This window comes from Carcharodon carcharias, chromosome 25, assembly GCF_017639515.1.
Source record: "Carcharodon carcharias isolate sCarCar2 chromosome 25, sCarCar2.pri, whole genome shotgun sequence".
NCBI classification, from domain to species: domain Eukaryota; kingdom Metazoa; phylum Chordata; class Chondrichthyes; order Lamniformes; family Lamnidae; genus Carcharodon; species Carcharodon carcharias.
In genome coordinates, this window is record NC_054491.1 from 24236700 (window position 1) to 24252744 (window position 16045).

General features: G+C 39.5%; 1 protein-coding gene across 2 annotated transcripts in view; it reads left to right on the forward strand.

The window, feature by feature from the left end:
- The first annotated feature begins 1343 nt into the window (after positions 1-1343).
- The window catches only part of LOC121269535 (probable ATP-dependent RNA helicase ddx6), a 35054-nt gene continuing 20352 nt past the window's right edge, over positions 1344-16045 (forward strand). Inside the window, exons 1-4 of one of the 2 annotated variants that reach the window (XM_041174198.1) lie at positions 1354-1497; positions 3855-4021; positions 9717-10171; positions 15476-15539. In XM_041174198.1, coding sequence (XP_041030132.1) covers positions 9963-10171; positions 15476-15539 — 273 coding nt within the window. In that variant the 5' untranslated portion in view covers positions 1354-1497; positions 3855-4021; positions 9717-9962. Of the gene's footprint in view, positions 1498-3854; positions 4022-9716; positions 10172-15475; positions 15540-16045 lie in introns of both variants that reach the window. The other variant, XM_041174197.1, reaches the window with a different exon arrangement.

A 16045-nucleotide genomic window follows, 5' to 3' on the forward strand; every position in this document is an offset into this window, starting at 1 on the left:
CCGCAGCAACTCATCAAACCTCCTTCGACAGCACCTTCCAAACTCACAACCTCTACCACCTAGAAGGACAAGGGCAGCAGATGCATGGGAACATCACCACCAAGTTCCCTTCCAAGTCACATAGCATCCCGAACTGGAACAAAATTGCCATTCCTTCACTGTTGCTGGGTCAAAAAACTGGAACTCCCTTCCTAAAAGTACTGTGGGAGTGCCTACACCAGATGGAATGCACAGGTTCAAGAAGGCAGCTCACTACTACCTTCTCAAGAGCAATTAGGGATCAGCAACAAAGATGCTCACATCCCATGAAAGAATAAAAACAAAATTATCACATTGCTGTTTGTGGAACTAGCTGTGTGCAAATTGGCTGCCATTTTTCCTGTGTTAAGAGTCAGTGACTATGCTTTAAAAAATACCTCATTGGCTGGAAATCTCTTCGAGACATCTAGTGGTTGTGAAACATGCTATATAAATGTAAGTCTTTTTGCCAACAGTTTGGGGTTGGTTAGCTCAGTTCAATTCCCATACTGTCTGTGGTAGTTCATGAAGATTTACCTTGCTTAAGCTTTATGTGAAATGGTGCCCATCAAGCTATATAACCACTTCTCTTTCTCTCTCGCTGAGTTTGCCTATGGTCCCTTGTGCAATATGGCTAATTACTTGCCAGTGGTGCTCACATACTATGAATGAATTTGTAAAAATTGAGATGTTGCTTAATTGGGGGACAATGCAAGTCAGGGGTGGCGAATGAATGGGTGCTAAGTGCACAAAACGAAGCCATTAGTCCCACTGTCCTGCACTCTACTTTTAAACTGTACTCCAAAATATTCACTTCTGAAAGATGCATTAAACACTCTCTGTGGCAAATCATTCTATGCTCCACCAATTCTCTATTTTGAGCATTTGTCAAGAATACTCGAATGGAATGGAGAATCTGAATGAAGGTGTAATTGAGATCACCCAACGTGGATCGGTTGTATTTTCAAACTCTTGCCACATCTTGAGAGGAAAAGTAGAAGTTACCAGGAGAGGGCGCGAATGGGGAACAACAAGAGCATCAACAAACAGCAATACAGAGAGAGAGAGGAAATAAAATATGAAAAAGCATGACAAACCTAGGAAGGGAGAGAGAAAAAAATATAATTAAAAGCAACAATAACAAAAGAAAAACTTGGAGGGATAACGTCAAGGCATAGAGCCTGTAGTTGGGGGGGGGGGGGGGGGCTAGGTCACGTGACAAGACAATTTTTCGCCCCACTTATAAACCTAAATTAAATTCTCAAACCGGCGACATATTTCTACAGTTTATAGTCGATTTATCGAGTTTGATGAGGTAACCTAGATGTTTTAGCAGGACGGGTAGCTTTAAAAGTCGACTGATTTATTCGGGCTCGGCCGATGACGTTGGGCCGTGGGGGAGACGCCATATTGGAATCGGGCAGACAAAAAAAGCGAATAAACATAAGGCGAATCGGAGAGAAATCGCCGCCATCGCGGGTTCGTTCACCAATATTTTATCCTTAACTCTTTTGTCAGAGTGTCAGGGGCAGGGATGTGGTTTTATTTCTGGAAATGGTCGCTCGGCGGCTTTTATTTATGAAGCTGCGTAGGAAGTTGATTATTTTTTCCTCTCTTCCGTTGGCCGTTGCTTTGCTGCAAGGCCCGAAAGTCTCTTGTTTTGGTGTCTTTAAATTTAACGGTGTTTATCCTTCTCTTTTTAAAGTTAGCGTGTCGAGTTAAATCGTTTCTTTTCTTCAGAGCTTTTTTTATTCGCGAACTTACATCTGGCTTCCTTTTAAATATCTTTCGAAATTGGAATTTGTTTAATTTCTGACAAGTGAGTCGAGATTCTCTTCCCCCCCTTCCCCTCTGTGTGGGGTGAATATTTTGGGGGAAAATGTTGGGGTTGGTGCTTTTTTTTCTCTCTCTCTCTCTCTATTAGGGGTGACAGAAGGTAGATGGAGGCCAGAGTTTTATGTGGGAATTGGTGTAAATATTGATCCATTTCCTCCTCGGTTCACCCTCCCTGTAAACTGCAGCTTCCCACTGTCTGCCAGCTGGTAAAAGTATATAAATATCTATATTTTATTTTAAATGAGGCGCATGGAGGTTTTTGTTTGTTTGTTTACTCTCTGGAGCTACATTTTCTAGTCTAGTTTTGCGTTCTGCTTATGTCACTGCAATGTGACAGATGGTGTTGGGCCTTTAGGGATTAAAATAAAATCTCCCCATTATTCCAGAAAAAGGGATGAGAAACTATGGAAAAAAGAGTTTTTTTTTTTGTGAATGTTGATACTTTAACTCAAACTCCTCAAAAAGATAGTGACCAAATTGCATTTGCAATTCTGCCTCTTAATGGCTGTTGGAAGAAAATTCTTGCAATTGAAGTTTCTGTGCTCATATGATTTGTTTAAAAGGAGTTATTACATTATATTTCAACTGATTTTCACATTGTCAAAGTTTGCTGTCTTAATTTATAGTTTTGATACCTCTAATGTAATCTATATTTGTGTGGTTTAATGTAGACTGGATTGAGGAATTTTCTGTTTAAATATGAAAATAATAACTTGTGGCACCTTTTTTAACGTAATGAAACATCCCTGGGTGTTTCGCAGGGGCCTTATACGACAAAAATAACCCTGAGCCACGTAAAGAGGTATTAGGATGGGGCAAAGAGCCTCTTAAAGGAGGAAAGAGAGGTGGAGAGGCTCAGGAGTGAATCCAGAGCTTAGACACAAAATTGAATCATTAGTCTGCTTTTCATAAGGCATTAATTTATAAAGGGGATGGGTGGATAGTTCAAGAGGCAGACTCTTACTCAAAAGTAATTTTTTTTTGCTGCAATCCCTTTTACATGATTACATCTTGTATTTTGGCAGGTTGATACGTAGTTGAAATGTATAGACTGTTAATTTTGAGGTTGTCTAATTTGAATAGTCAGTTTGAGCAAGAAATGCCTTCTGTGATTTGTTTAAGCTGTCGGATACTTCAGTTATTGGAGGCAGAAATTGTTTAAATTGTATTTTCTATTCTATATTAATTATCTCTGTTTAGAGTAATGCTGTTTTAAAGCATTGTAAAGCCTCGAGCAGTCAGTAATCCAAGGTTGGTATAGACACTTGTTTAGCTTTGCCCTTAATTGGCAGTTATTAGCTCCTTTTGCAGTGGAGCAGGCTAATGGACAGGTTTTAATGATTAAAAACCTGTGTCCAACACAAGTGTTGTAACTGATAATGTGACTTGGGCCAATAATAAAGTGGGCAAGCAGTTTGTATACTGGGAAGGTGTTGAAATATCCTGCAAGTTCTCATTAATGTGCATAGGATATGCTGCATAGAAACAGATCATTTGGCCCAACCAGACCATGCTGGTGTTTATGCTCCACTCAAGTCTTCTCCTGTCATACCTCCTCTAAATCTATCATCATTGTCCTCTATTCCCTTCTCCATCATATGTTGTATAGCCTTTCCTTAAATGCATCTATACTGTTTGCTTCAGCCACTCCCTGTGGTAGGGAGTTCTGCATTCTCACCACTCTGGGTAAAGAAGTTGCTTCTGAATTCTTTAATGGATTTCTTGATGACTATCTAGATAGCTATGCTCTTCCTCACAAGTGGTAGCAATCGCTCTGTTAAAACCTTTTACATAATTTTAATGACCTCAAGCTGCCTTTGCTTCGAGAAAAGAAACCCAACCTGTTCACCCTTTTCTATTGTGTTTCCATGTATTGTCTATGTACATGTTTTGAGAGTGGCTGTGAGCAAGGTACCAAGGCTTCCAATGCCCCAGCATCTCTGCCCTTCTTCTTAGTCCCTCTGGTTTGAGGATGACGTTTATTATTTATTCGTTTGCAGGATGTGGATGTCACTGGCTGGGCCAGCATTTATTGTCCACCCTTAATTTGCCCTTGAGAAGGTAACGCTGAGCTGCATTCCTGAACTGCTACCGTCCATGTGGTGTAAGTACACCCACAGTGCCATTAGGAAGGGAGTTCCAGTATTTTAACTCGGTGACAGTGAAGGTACGGTAATACAGTTCCAAGTTGGGCTGCTTCCATTCCAGTTTGATAGGTTCTGACATGGCTGATAAGTCGAATGCACGATCTGCAATCTCTGCCATGTGCGGGGCAAGTGGTTCTTCAAGGATTGGGTAGATGTGTTTTTTTTGGAGGTTCGTGTGCTCTCATATGCCTCAACTTTGTCATTGCATGTTCCTGACGAAGTGTCCTGATGTATTCACTGCCTTCCTGAATGAACCTTGTCCATTTTGGTTGGTCACAAGTCATAACCTACCATGAGTTGGCAGGGATGTTTGACCTCTTGAGGACATCCTAAAGCATTTCCACTGTCCTCCTGGAAGTCTCCTGCTGTTGCTTCGGGAGTTTGTTGTCAGATATACAAATGACATGTCCCATCCATCAGCTGATTTTGAATGATTAGTGCCTAGATGCTGGGCATGTTGGCTTGGGAGAGGATACTGCTGTTGAACTGATTTTCAGTTGGATTTGGAGGATCTTGCTAAGGACCCACTGGTGGTACTTCTCCAGTGCTTTGAGGTATTTGCTGTAGGTTGTCCCAAGTCTCCGAAGCATGTTGGAGTGAGGCATCACTTCTGCCAGCTAAACCATGACAGTCTCAGGATTGAGATCCTGGTCCTTAAATATGCTCTTCCTCAGTCAATCCATTCTTTAAAAGACAAGATACAAGGACTGACATTGGAGAGGTGAAAGATCCTTTTCTTAAAATTTCTCTCAGCTAGGTGCATCTCGAGCCATAAGTCTTCCCTCATAATGACTGAATCGCTGAAAGACTTTTTTTTTAAGCTTTTTGCCTTGCACTCAGTGTGTTCTCCATGGCAATGCCACTACCAATCAGTTTATTTGCCAACCAGTCAGCACTCTTCTCATACATTGTAAATGTGTTGTTTCCCTGACATTAGTATTTTCTTGTGAATTGTCCTGATGAGTGCAAGAAGAAAAGCTTTGACAAAAATCTCTTTTCAACAGCACTAAAGTTCCATACTACCAAATGACTGCATCGTTCGTTAAGGCTAACAGTATAATTATACTATATTTTTGCATTTTATTATGAAGAGAAAAATCACTTGATAGTGATGCAAAAGTGACCACATAATGCTGGAGCTGGTTCCAATCTGAATACCACGGTATGAGAACTCTTTAGGGACATACACTCATTGCTTAGGCTTGATGTTGTGTGCAATTTGAAAAAAAATGCTTAGAAAATATTAAAATTCTTGAGCACATTATAAACTGGATATTTAAGGTATTAATGCTGTCACCAATTCAGCCTGCATGCCCATGGAAATTTACACACTGGGAGCAAAGCTCCGGGCATGCGTACAAGTACAGAGCTGTCTGCTGTGTGCACAAGTTTGCCCTTCTGGCAGTTTCCTTCCTTTTGCATTGGAAGGGTTAGTGAGCTGGTTTCAATGATTAAAAAAATGTGTTGAGCACAGTATTACATAAGTCAGTTGCAAATTTCTAATGATCAGTCAGTTTAGTCACAGTGGGTACTATGAAAAGAAATTGAGATGTAACCAATCAACCTTTGTTGCCCAGACTTATGCGACTTAAAAGTCACAGGATGATAGATGGCGATGTTGCTTTTTAGAGTAGGATACAGATGACAACAGTCTGATCACTATGGTGGAACAATACACAGTCAAAGTCTTGGAGAGGGTGCAGAAGATATTTACTAGAATGGTACTAGGGGCTTCAGTTATCTAAAGAGAATGGGGAAGCTGGGATTACTCTCCTTAGAGCAGTGAATGTTAAGGGGCAATTTAACAGGGTGTTTAGAATCACGAAGGATTTTGATAAGAATAAGTGAGAAGAAACTGTTTCCAGTGATGACAGGTTCAGTAACCAGAGGATTCCAGTTTAAAGTGTTTGCCAAAAGAACCGGAAGCAACATGAAATTTTTTTTATACAGTGACTTATCTGAAATACGCTGCCTGAAAGGGAAGTGAAAGCAGCTTCAGTAATAACTTTCAAGAAAAGTTGAATACTTAAAAAGGGGGGGAAAAGCTTGCAAGCCTTTGGGTAAGGCCAGAGTAGTGGGATTAATAGAGTAACTTTCACAGAGCTAGCACAGAGGCAGTGGGCTGAATGACCACTGTGCTGTTATCATTCGATGATTATATTTTCCATTGCCAATACATGCTTCCCATACTCTAATGTATGAAGTTTTTTGACAGGAGTTACTAAAAATTCTACTTAAGGTGCATTTGTTTTTAATTGACCATTGGCTTGCCAGTTGGTAGTTGACTCTAAATTTGAATCCATCTGCTTATCAGAAATTCATTGTTCCGAGGTCTGTGTTCCACAGCTGAGTTTAATGGTGCTGTGAAAGGACTGGGAAAGTAGAATTACTACACTAAAACAATTAGTTTTGTTCTCCCAAGGTATAATCAAGGCTCCAAAACTTGGTGACCCTATTCCCAACATCATATCTGTTTTCTAGTCTCATTTTATATCTTCCTATTGGTATTTTTTCTTTTGTCATTTCTTATTTCTACTAAGTTAATTTTAGAGTTCATACCTTAACTTTGTTTTAAAGTTTAATTTTTTGATGTAGACTTCCTTCCAAAACTAAAATATATTGACTGTATTGTAATGTTTAGTATTTAGATGAAAGAAAACTTATATTTATAGAACACCTTTCATGAACTGGATGTGCTGAAATACTTTTGAAGTGTGGTCATTGTTGGAATGTAGAGAAATTGATGCTTGGACCAAATACTTCAAGTATTTGTAAGTTCTATTCTAAAATCAAGCTAGCCAGAATTATTGAGCTGTGTCTTGTGCAGTCTCCCTTCTGAGTTAGGAAAGCCTATGAAAATCCCTTAAGATTATATTCTAAGTGAAATGACAATTCTCCTTTACCAGAAGTTTTGACACTTACCTGGGTCAGTTGTCAGTAATATGATCTTGTTCAGCTTTGAAATCATGGAAGATTCCAACAACTAATTGTGAGTTAAAATTGGAAAATTCTGTATATGGAACCCAAATAAATTTCTTGCCTTATTATTTTAAGTGGATTTGCATTATCGTTTAGTTCTCTCGATTTGTGAGAATGCAGAGACTTCAAGATAACGGTGGTAAATTATTCATGTTTTTAGAGGCAAACATAGCCACTTTTCAAAAAAAAAGGTCCATATTTGTTATCTTGTCATTACTTTGCAAGACCACTGCTTTTTAAGAATAAGAACATGTATTTTTCTGGTCTCTTGTTCCCAAAGGTGGACTACACTGAAGTTGAATCCGGGACACTCATGGAAATTTTAAGATGTGGTCAACAGATCACTTATTTCTTGGTTTCTTTTGCCTTAACTGCTGATAATTTGTGTGTATGTAATATCTTTAATGTAATAAAATGTCTCAAGGTGTTTCGCAGGAGCACTATCAGATGAGATTTGACACCAAGCCACATAAGGAGATATTAGAGTAAATGATCAAAGAGGTAGGTTTTAAGGAAGAAAAGAGAGGCGTGGTAGCTCCGATTGGGGTGGCGGGGGGGAAATTCCAGTTCTTGGGGCCATGGCAGCAGAAGGTACAGACACCAATGGTGGAACAATTAAAATTGGTTGCTTGAGGCCAGAAATTCAGAAGCAAAGATATATCGGGAATGTAGGACTGAAGGAGATTAGAGATGAGGAGGCCATGAAGGATTTAAAACGAGCACTTCAAAATTTTTTAAATCGGTGGGTTATTTAACTGGAATCCAGTGTAAGTCAGCAAGCTCAAGTGAAACATGAATAGGACTTAGGCGTAAGTTAGGACACAGGCAGCAGAAGCTTGAACAATCTCGAGGGTAGAATGTGGAAGGCCAGATGGGAGTGTGTTGAAATATTCCAGTCTAACAATAACAAAGGCATGAATGAGAGTTTCAGCAGCAGATGAGCTGAGGAAGAGGTGGAGTTGGGTAACCTTTGTGAAGATGGAAATTAGTGGTCTTAGAGAAAAGTCTGATTCAACCAGAGGGATGGAATCAGGAGCTCAGGAATGGAGTTTTTTAAGCAGGGATCAAAGACAATAACTTTGACGTAATATTTTTAGTTGGAAATTTCTGCTCATCCACTACTGGGTGTTGGCTGAGCAGTCTGATAATTTCAAGATAATGGAGGAGTTGAGAGAGATGTGGTGGTGATGAGGCACAGCTACATCACTTTGCATGTGGAAACTTGATATTCTTTTTGAATGATGTTGTGAGGGACTGTGTGTAGGTGAGACTTAGGTGTCCAAGATACATCTTTTGGGAACACCAGAGGTAACTGTGCAGGAGGGAGAATAGGAACCATTGTAGGTGATTCTCTAAACTGGATAAAACCAGTGCAGTCCCAACCAGCTAGACGACAATGGAAAGATGTTAAGAGGAGGATGGCATGGTCATTGTGTCAAAGGCTGGAGACAAGGTGAGAAGGATGAGGGGTGATGGTTTACCTTTTTTTCAGGATGTCATTTTTGACTGTGATTGGAGTCGTTTCTGTACTGTGGCAGCGATGGAAACCTGATTCGAAGGAATCAAACATGCCTTTCTGGGAAAGGTATACAAGGGTTAGGGAAGTGACAGCACATTCAAGGAACTTAAAGGGAATGGTGGTTCAAGGGTAGGGTTTTGAAGGGAGGGGTGATGATGGCAGATTTGAAGGAGAGTAAAATAACACCTGCGGGGTGAGAGTTGATAACACTATCAGCTAATATGAGAACAAATAAGGAAAGGCCAGCAGTTTGGTGGGTATAGGGTCAAGGAAGCAGGAAGTGGATCTCATGGGCAAGATGAGCTGAAGAGTGGGCATGAGGGGTAATAGAGAAATTAATGAGCAGCGCTAGGGCTGGGGGGTGTTTTGGCTTGGTGGACTGGGGAAGGAAGAGAAGTGGCAGAGGCAGCTTATTGATAGACTCAATCTTGGCGACAAAGAAGTCGAGGAACTCTTTGCACTTGTTGGAAGTGAGGGTGAAGGAGTCTGGGCGAGTAGCTTAAGAAGATGGTTTGCAATGGAAGAAAGAAGCTGGGAGATTGTCTTTAAAACCCAAAATGACCCTGCAGTAATGAACAGTTTTGGCAGATGAGAGTGGGGTGCGATAGTGCTTTATGTTCTCGGCAGATTTAGTGGTGAATAGCCAAACCAGCTGCCTGCTAGATCGGTTCAAGTTTGTGTTTCTTCATCTTGAGTGGAGATGAGAGCAGTACTAGGGGGATAGGGAGAGTGGGAAGGTTTGGTTTTAATGGGGATTATGGCATCAAAGATAGTGGAGTGTGATGACGTATGTTCTATGTTTTGGATTTTCAATAAATATTTAGGAAAAATAGCCCTGCTAATTAAATGTGGGACAGTCCTGTGCATGAAATCCAAAACTCTTCAATGGTGATTGCATTGTGTTTGGTGTGGAGTGACTGGTAGTGCTGAATCTTGCATCTGTATTTCCATTACCTCTATTAAGGAAATGGAATTGGCCAAAATATGCAACTCTTGTTCTCCAGTGTGGTATGGTAAACAAAGTGTATTGGGAATGTTTAACTTTGCAACTGTAGTAATGATCATCCTAGTTTAAAAGTAATCTTTTTCATTTAGACAGCAACCACTAGCCTGAACTTTGGTTGTCAAAGAGAATGGAAAAACCACTGTTCCTGTGAAGTAAGCTTCAGAACTAGCATTTGAACCTATTTTTTAAATAGCTTTTTATTGTATTACAGGTGGAAGTGAATACGCACAAGACCTTTATGGAAAAGGATTTATGTGAAAAGTATTGTCTAATAAGCATCAGTGCAAGTGACTGCTTGACTTTTTAAAAGACTCTTACGAGTGCTTGCCTTGATTGCAACAAAGGACTCGTATATATTGAGCAGACTTTATTATCTCTTCATTTGAAGAGGTTTAAACTATTACAGTTTCTGTATGAACCTTGGGCTGTAAACTGCATATATACATATATAAATACAATGACCACAGCCAGGACGGAAAATCCCGTTATTATGGGTTTGTCTACTCAGAATGGGCAGTTGAGAGGCCCACTGAAACCCAGTGCAGGCCCGGGAGGAGTCCCGTCACCGCAAGTCTCACAGACCAACCAACAGCTACAGCAGCTAAAGAATGCCAGCACACTTAATGGCACTCAGCAGCAAGCACATACAACCAGCAGTACTATTAAGTAAGTATCTTTTAAACCATCGTATGTTCTAATTGTGAAATAAGCTTGCCAATTTTTTTTTTCCTTAATGAATGTCTCTACTTTTCAAAACTGGGCTCCTGATTTACTGCATTTTGGGATGCCTGCAATATCACCAAATGTGGAAGTTAAAGAGCTTGTCTGTGTTGTGCCAATTATGATCTTGGAATGTCCCAATGAAATACCTTCTTGAAATATAATTGCAAGTATAATGTAGGGAAACATGACATCTAAATTTTCCACAGCAAGGTCTCACAAATATTAATGAAATAATGATGAGATCTGTTTTGGAGCTGTAGGTTGAGGGATAAATAATGGCCAGGACACCAAAGAGAGCTCCCCTGCTCCTCATTGAAATCATGCCCTGGGATCTTGTCTACCACCTCAGGGGGCTATAAAAGACCTCAGTTTAATGTCTCATCCAAAAAAAAAAGACACCTCAACCTCGCAACACTTGGAGTGGCATTTAAATCCACAATCTTCTCACTGGCAAGAGTGTAACAACCAGGCTGCAGCTGCCACCTCTACTCTGCTGTTGTATACAGCAGGGGTGCTGGCAATCTGAACTGTTTAGTTGGAAATTTTATCTGGCTTTTTGTTGCAGATGTCATTTATAAAGAAGTCTAAGCAATGCTAATTAACAGTTTGGTTTGCTTAAACCGATGAAATTACTGATCTCTAACTTGGGGAGACCATCCTACTTTGAGATAAATTAATATTGAGAGACAGCCCGTGACCTAGAATACTTTATCTATCAGTCAGTTCATCCCACATGGTTTCTTCTCTTTGTACTGTTTGAGTAGCAAGCCAACTCCTGATATCAGCATTTCATTAAAACAAAAATGTTGATTTTTATAAAGGTGTTAAAATTGATTTGGTTTTTCCATCGTATATTTTTTAAGAGGTACTAATTAAATCATTTATTTCAAAAACTCAAATGAAAAGAAGGATTGTTTAAGAAGCACTTAATCATACCTGTCCCATCCTGTACCTGAGTTATGCTGTCCTCCAGGACAGACAAAAGCCCTGAGTTGGAAGCTCCAGGAGGTTGTGGTAACTCTCAAATCTAATTGCAGCTGAGCTGTAGTTTTCCCTCCATAACTGGAAATGACTTCCTCTCTTTATAACTTGTCCTGCCTTTTTGAAGAACTTCAAAGAATTTGTACATGGCACCTGCCTGGTTAATCTGTTTCATAGGATCATATTTATCCCCAAACAATACTTTGTAATATCTAACCTATCTAAGTATTTCGTAAACATGTCTGCAGTCCTGCCACTCCAGTCCCATCTCCAGTGACCAGTCCACGGAATAGAATTTAGTCCTTTTTATATGCCTGCATTTCTGAGATGAAAATAGACATGGTTCTTTGATCTTATCCTGATAAATCAGAGTGCTAAGATGAAGTAATATTTTCTCTTTCCTTAATTATTGCTTAATATTTGGTCCCCCCTCTGTAACCTATTTACAGTGCCTCTGTCCTGCAATATATGAGTAACAGAACTGAATGCTGTACTGAGGTTTTGTACAGAGAATCTAGTAAGACCTATAGTTCTAAAGTGGTATTGTTGAACATTGGACATCATCTTCAATGATCTATCACCTATGACTTTCCCATCCTGTCTGTTGATTTCTCTTTTGATCTGTAATGAGGATCTCCATTCATGACCTGGCTGTTGTCACAATCTTGGACAAGACCTGCAATTTTACTAGGATCAGGTTTGGGACCAGTAATCTTTTTGTTAGTAAATACCTGGGATTTCAAATTTAGTCTGAGAATAAAACTGTGAAATTTCAGTTTTAAGGAAACAGAAGTTTTACTATTCCAGAGTCAACAGAACAAACAGCCAATACCATATCTTGACTGCCAATGTTGGAGATCTGAAATAAAAACAAAGTGCTGGAAAAACTCAGCAGCTGTGGTGGAATCTGTGGCGAGAGAAACAATTAACATTTCAAGTCCAATATGATTTCTTCAGACCTATCTGTTTTATACTCTAACATGCAGAACTAACGAGTTAAATATGAATGAACAGGCAAACTGTGGTTGAACACAACACAACATAAACTGCACATTAAATGGCAGACACCGCCCAAGACGGATCCAACCTGGACATCAGTGATTACTATGGGCCACAAAAAATTCTTATAAAATAGTATTCCTCACGAGGGATTTCAGTTCCTCCCCTTCAAAGAGCTAGTCTGATTTCCCCTACCAACAGCAGCTAACCTCCACCCCAAATTCCAGAAGTACAAATCTCACCAAAAGGCACACTGTTACAGATCTCTTTCAGATCTGCTTCCAGATCCAGCTGCCTTGGTCACCCAGAATACTTCTGAAACTGCATCCCACTGTGTTGGCCAGGCTACACTCTAGCACCTAAACATAGGCACGGTCCCAGCTCCTCAGCCATGCTGCTGCCAAGAGCTGCTCCTGGGCTTCTTTTAGCCCCAGCTCCCCACAGGCTTCTGTGATCCCCAGCTGCATGGCATTAGCAACTTCCTGTCACCTTTTCAGTTCCAGACGGGCTTCTGAGCCCCAGCTGCATACAAAGCTAACAACAACGTTTCCGCTGTCGCCTTTTCAGCACCTGACTAATCTTGTGTTGGCTCGTTTATCGCATTGCAACCCCGGGCCCATGGTGGTTGTTTCACACCACACTCACCATGCAAGGGCAGTGCCAAATCCTTGCAGCTCTCAATGCTGGAAACTGAGCATGTACAGTGTGTCTGCATGCTGCACTTGTGCTGGAATTCCAGAAATACCAGAAGTTGTAGTCCTTCAACCAGGACCCAGCCCCTACCCTGAAAACGCACCAGAACAACCCAGGAAAATAAATTCCCTTGCTGTGATTTCCAACCCTTAAAAGAGATTTCAGCTACTTATTCATCCAGCTTAATATCTGACTGCCGATCTCATCTGATGCAATTTTTTCTCAGTTGCTGCCTGTGTGGCACTTGATTGAAAGTTTTCACGAAATCAAGGTCCAGACAAACAATTGGCAAAGTCCAGTAATTTGGTCATTTTCTCCGAGTTCAGTCAGATTGGTGATGCATGCTCTCTGTCTCTTAAGGTTATGCTGAAATTGGTATGTCTAGGTGATCATAAAGGCATACTGCTATCAGTATCCTTCCAACAATCGATATCAAACTAACATGCTGAAAATTCCCAGTGTCTATTTTCTCCTCCTCCAGATGACTATTACGTTCATTCAACACGTTGGAACTAGTCCACACATTAGAGCTACTGAATATGTGAACCACTGTTTTCATAATCATTTTAATGCCATTAGCGTTCAATTTCATCGCCAATTGCAATGAAGAGTTTTATGTCCAAAAAATCTGTGAAGGAGTGGGGAAGAGAAATAGAGTTGTATCTTTTTGAAGTTTGCAGGTGTGAGAAATCTTTAAGTAACCTGCACTGAATCTTGCTGCAATTGTTTGTCCTGTTGTAAAAACCCTTTGTCCTGCCAAACTGCAATAGGCAGCTTTTATTGTGTAGTTTTAATGCATAAATAAGTTAAATTCCCTTGATCAGAAACAAGCAGACTTAAATTCATTACCTTTGCTAGTAACGTATTGGAGAGGAAAGAATTTTATTCAAACGGTTATTTGGATATGGAATGCTTTATTATGTGTGGCTATTGAAGCTGATTTACTTAAAATATGAAGGAATTTATAACTAAACACTTGGAAGAAAAAAATATGGGAATGAGCAAGGAAATTGAATTAGATTAGCTGCTTCTAGTGGGGAAGCCATGTACAGGCACATTGGTCCTATGGGCCTATTTCTATGTTGAAATATCTGATCCCGTAAAGCACTTAATGTTACAAACCAGATGGTAGAAATCCAGTTCCCGTTGGTGATTTATTCAATTCTTTCTCCCATTCCTCTGCACCATTCAAAAAAAAATTAGGGAAACATTTGAGTATTGTTAAAACTGAGTGATTCGTAAACCTATATCCAAACAGGTTCTGAGGTTCAACTTCTGCAGTTTCTAAAAGAAGTGCAGGAATTTGGATTGCAATGGGAAATATTGCATAAGCTATTTAAAAAAAAACTTTTTAATTTAAAATCTATTGTACCACCTACCTATGTATAAACATATGAAATAGGAGCAGAAGTAGCCATTCGGCCCCTCAAGCATGCTCTACCATTTTATAAGCTCATTGTCATTATATAATATTGTATTATTGTATCATTGTCCTTCATGTAACCATTGTTAACCATTTACAAGCAAACCAGTTAGCCCCTTTGAGTTGCTTTCTGCCCATTTATTTGAGTATTCGCAGTTTGGGTCCTGTAGTAATCACTGCGTTCTGTATTGTTAATGAACTAGGTTGTAGAATCCACTATCCTTCCTCATTTCATAATTCTGAAATGTACAAATGATAGAAAAGAGAATTACAGCTAGCATTTGTGGGTGTCCCCCCCCCCCCCCCCCCAAACCTCATACCAAGCCCAACCTCAGAAGGTATTAATGCAATATTATGTGCCGTAGTACAGTTCCATTATACCTGTGGCCGATTTTTACATCTCTTAAGATCAGTATGTTCTCTTTATCTGACTGTTCCAAAAAAGAAATAATTTGATTATAGCCCCAGTTTACCATTTCCACCCTTGCTGAGGTCAGCTGTTACTGTACAGTGAAATTCAAGCTGTTCTTTATGCCTCAGTGCCACACCAGTTTGTTCAATTACCCACTGACTTCCAACTTCCTTTCAAAATTAACCTCTGACACCAAAACTTGCACTAAGGGATTTTTGTATGACACATCTCCATTGTGCAAGTAGCATAATTATTATGTTAAACAATCATACAGAACTTTACCAGTTGAATAAGTATACGATAAATTTTAGATTGTCAATGTCCAGTTGTAGTTAAATAATCTAATCCAACGCCCTTAAAAATCAACATATGTTAAGTTTGTATTTTCAACAGTGATTCAGGTGTTTCAGTTTTGAATTTTAAGATTTTGGAAATTATTTGATATTGAATATTTTTAAGGCCCACATAATTTGGGTTTCTTGAGAAGAGAATTCATTGTGTTAAAGAAATGAACATATTATTGCATCAGATTTGAAATTCAGCGTGGCCAGTTTTGATATTGTATCTGAAGTTTGCCGTAATATTTGGAGCCTTATTAGAGCAACAGCAAATCCTTGTGGATAGGTCTGATTTTTATTCAACTTATGGATTAAATTTAATGACTGCATTTTCCCTTTGGATAGTACTTATGCTGTAATGAGTAAATGTTTATATAATCTCTATCTATCATCCTCTGTAGACCAGGTGATGACTGGAAGAAAAGTTTAAAATTACCTCCAAAAGACAGGAGGATGAAAACTTCGGTAAGAATTTCAGTATTCCATCTGCGTTATTCATTCATGGTCTCTGCTGGAAATTGTTTGAATTCGAACTATTTTGTGCCTTTTCAGAAATCGTGTCAAGCATTGCAGTGTCAACCAGGATATAGTGATTAGGGTTTATTTTCAAGAGACTGTACTTGTCTTCTCTTACCCCGTTCCCAACCAAATATTATAAAAGATAAGGACCACCTAATTTTAGAGCCTGTTTATAATTTCTCATTTCCTTTGGACGAAGCTATTGAGAACTTCATTTGCATTGGAGCAGTTGTGACTGTGAATGTGGAAATGGCTTTTGGCAGACTTGGTAATGATGCTGCTCCCAGAGTTTGGAATTTAGTACTGGCTAAGTTGTGTTTCTCTCTAAGGCAGGTTTAGGCTCCAGACCAGTTGTTGTGCTTAGTGTTCTCTGATCTAGAATCCTTTGAACTTATTTCCATAAGTTGAAAATTTTGACTTGTTGCTTTATAGATATGTTATGCTCTTCACGG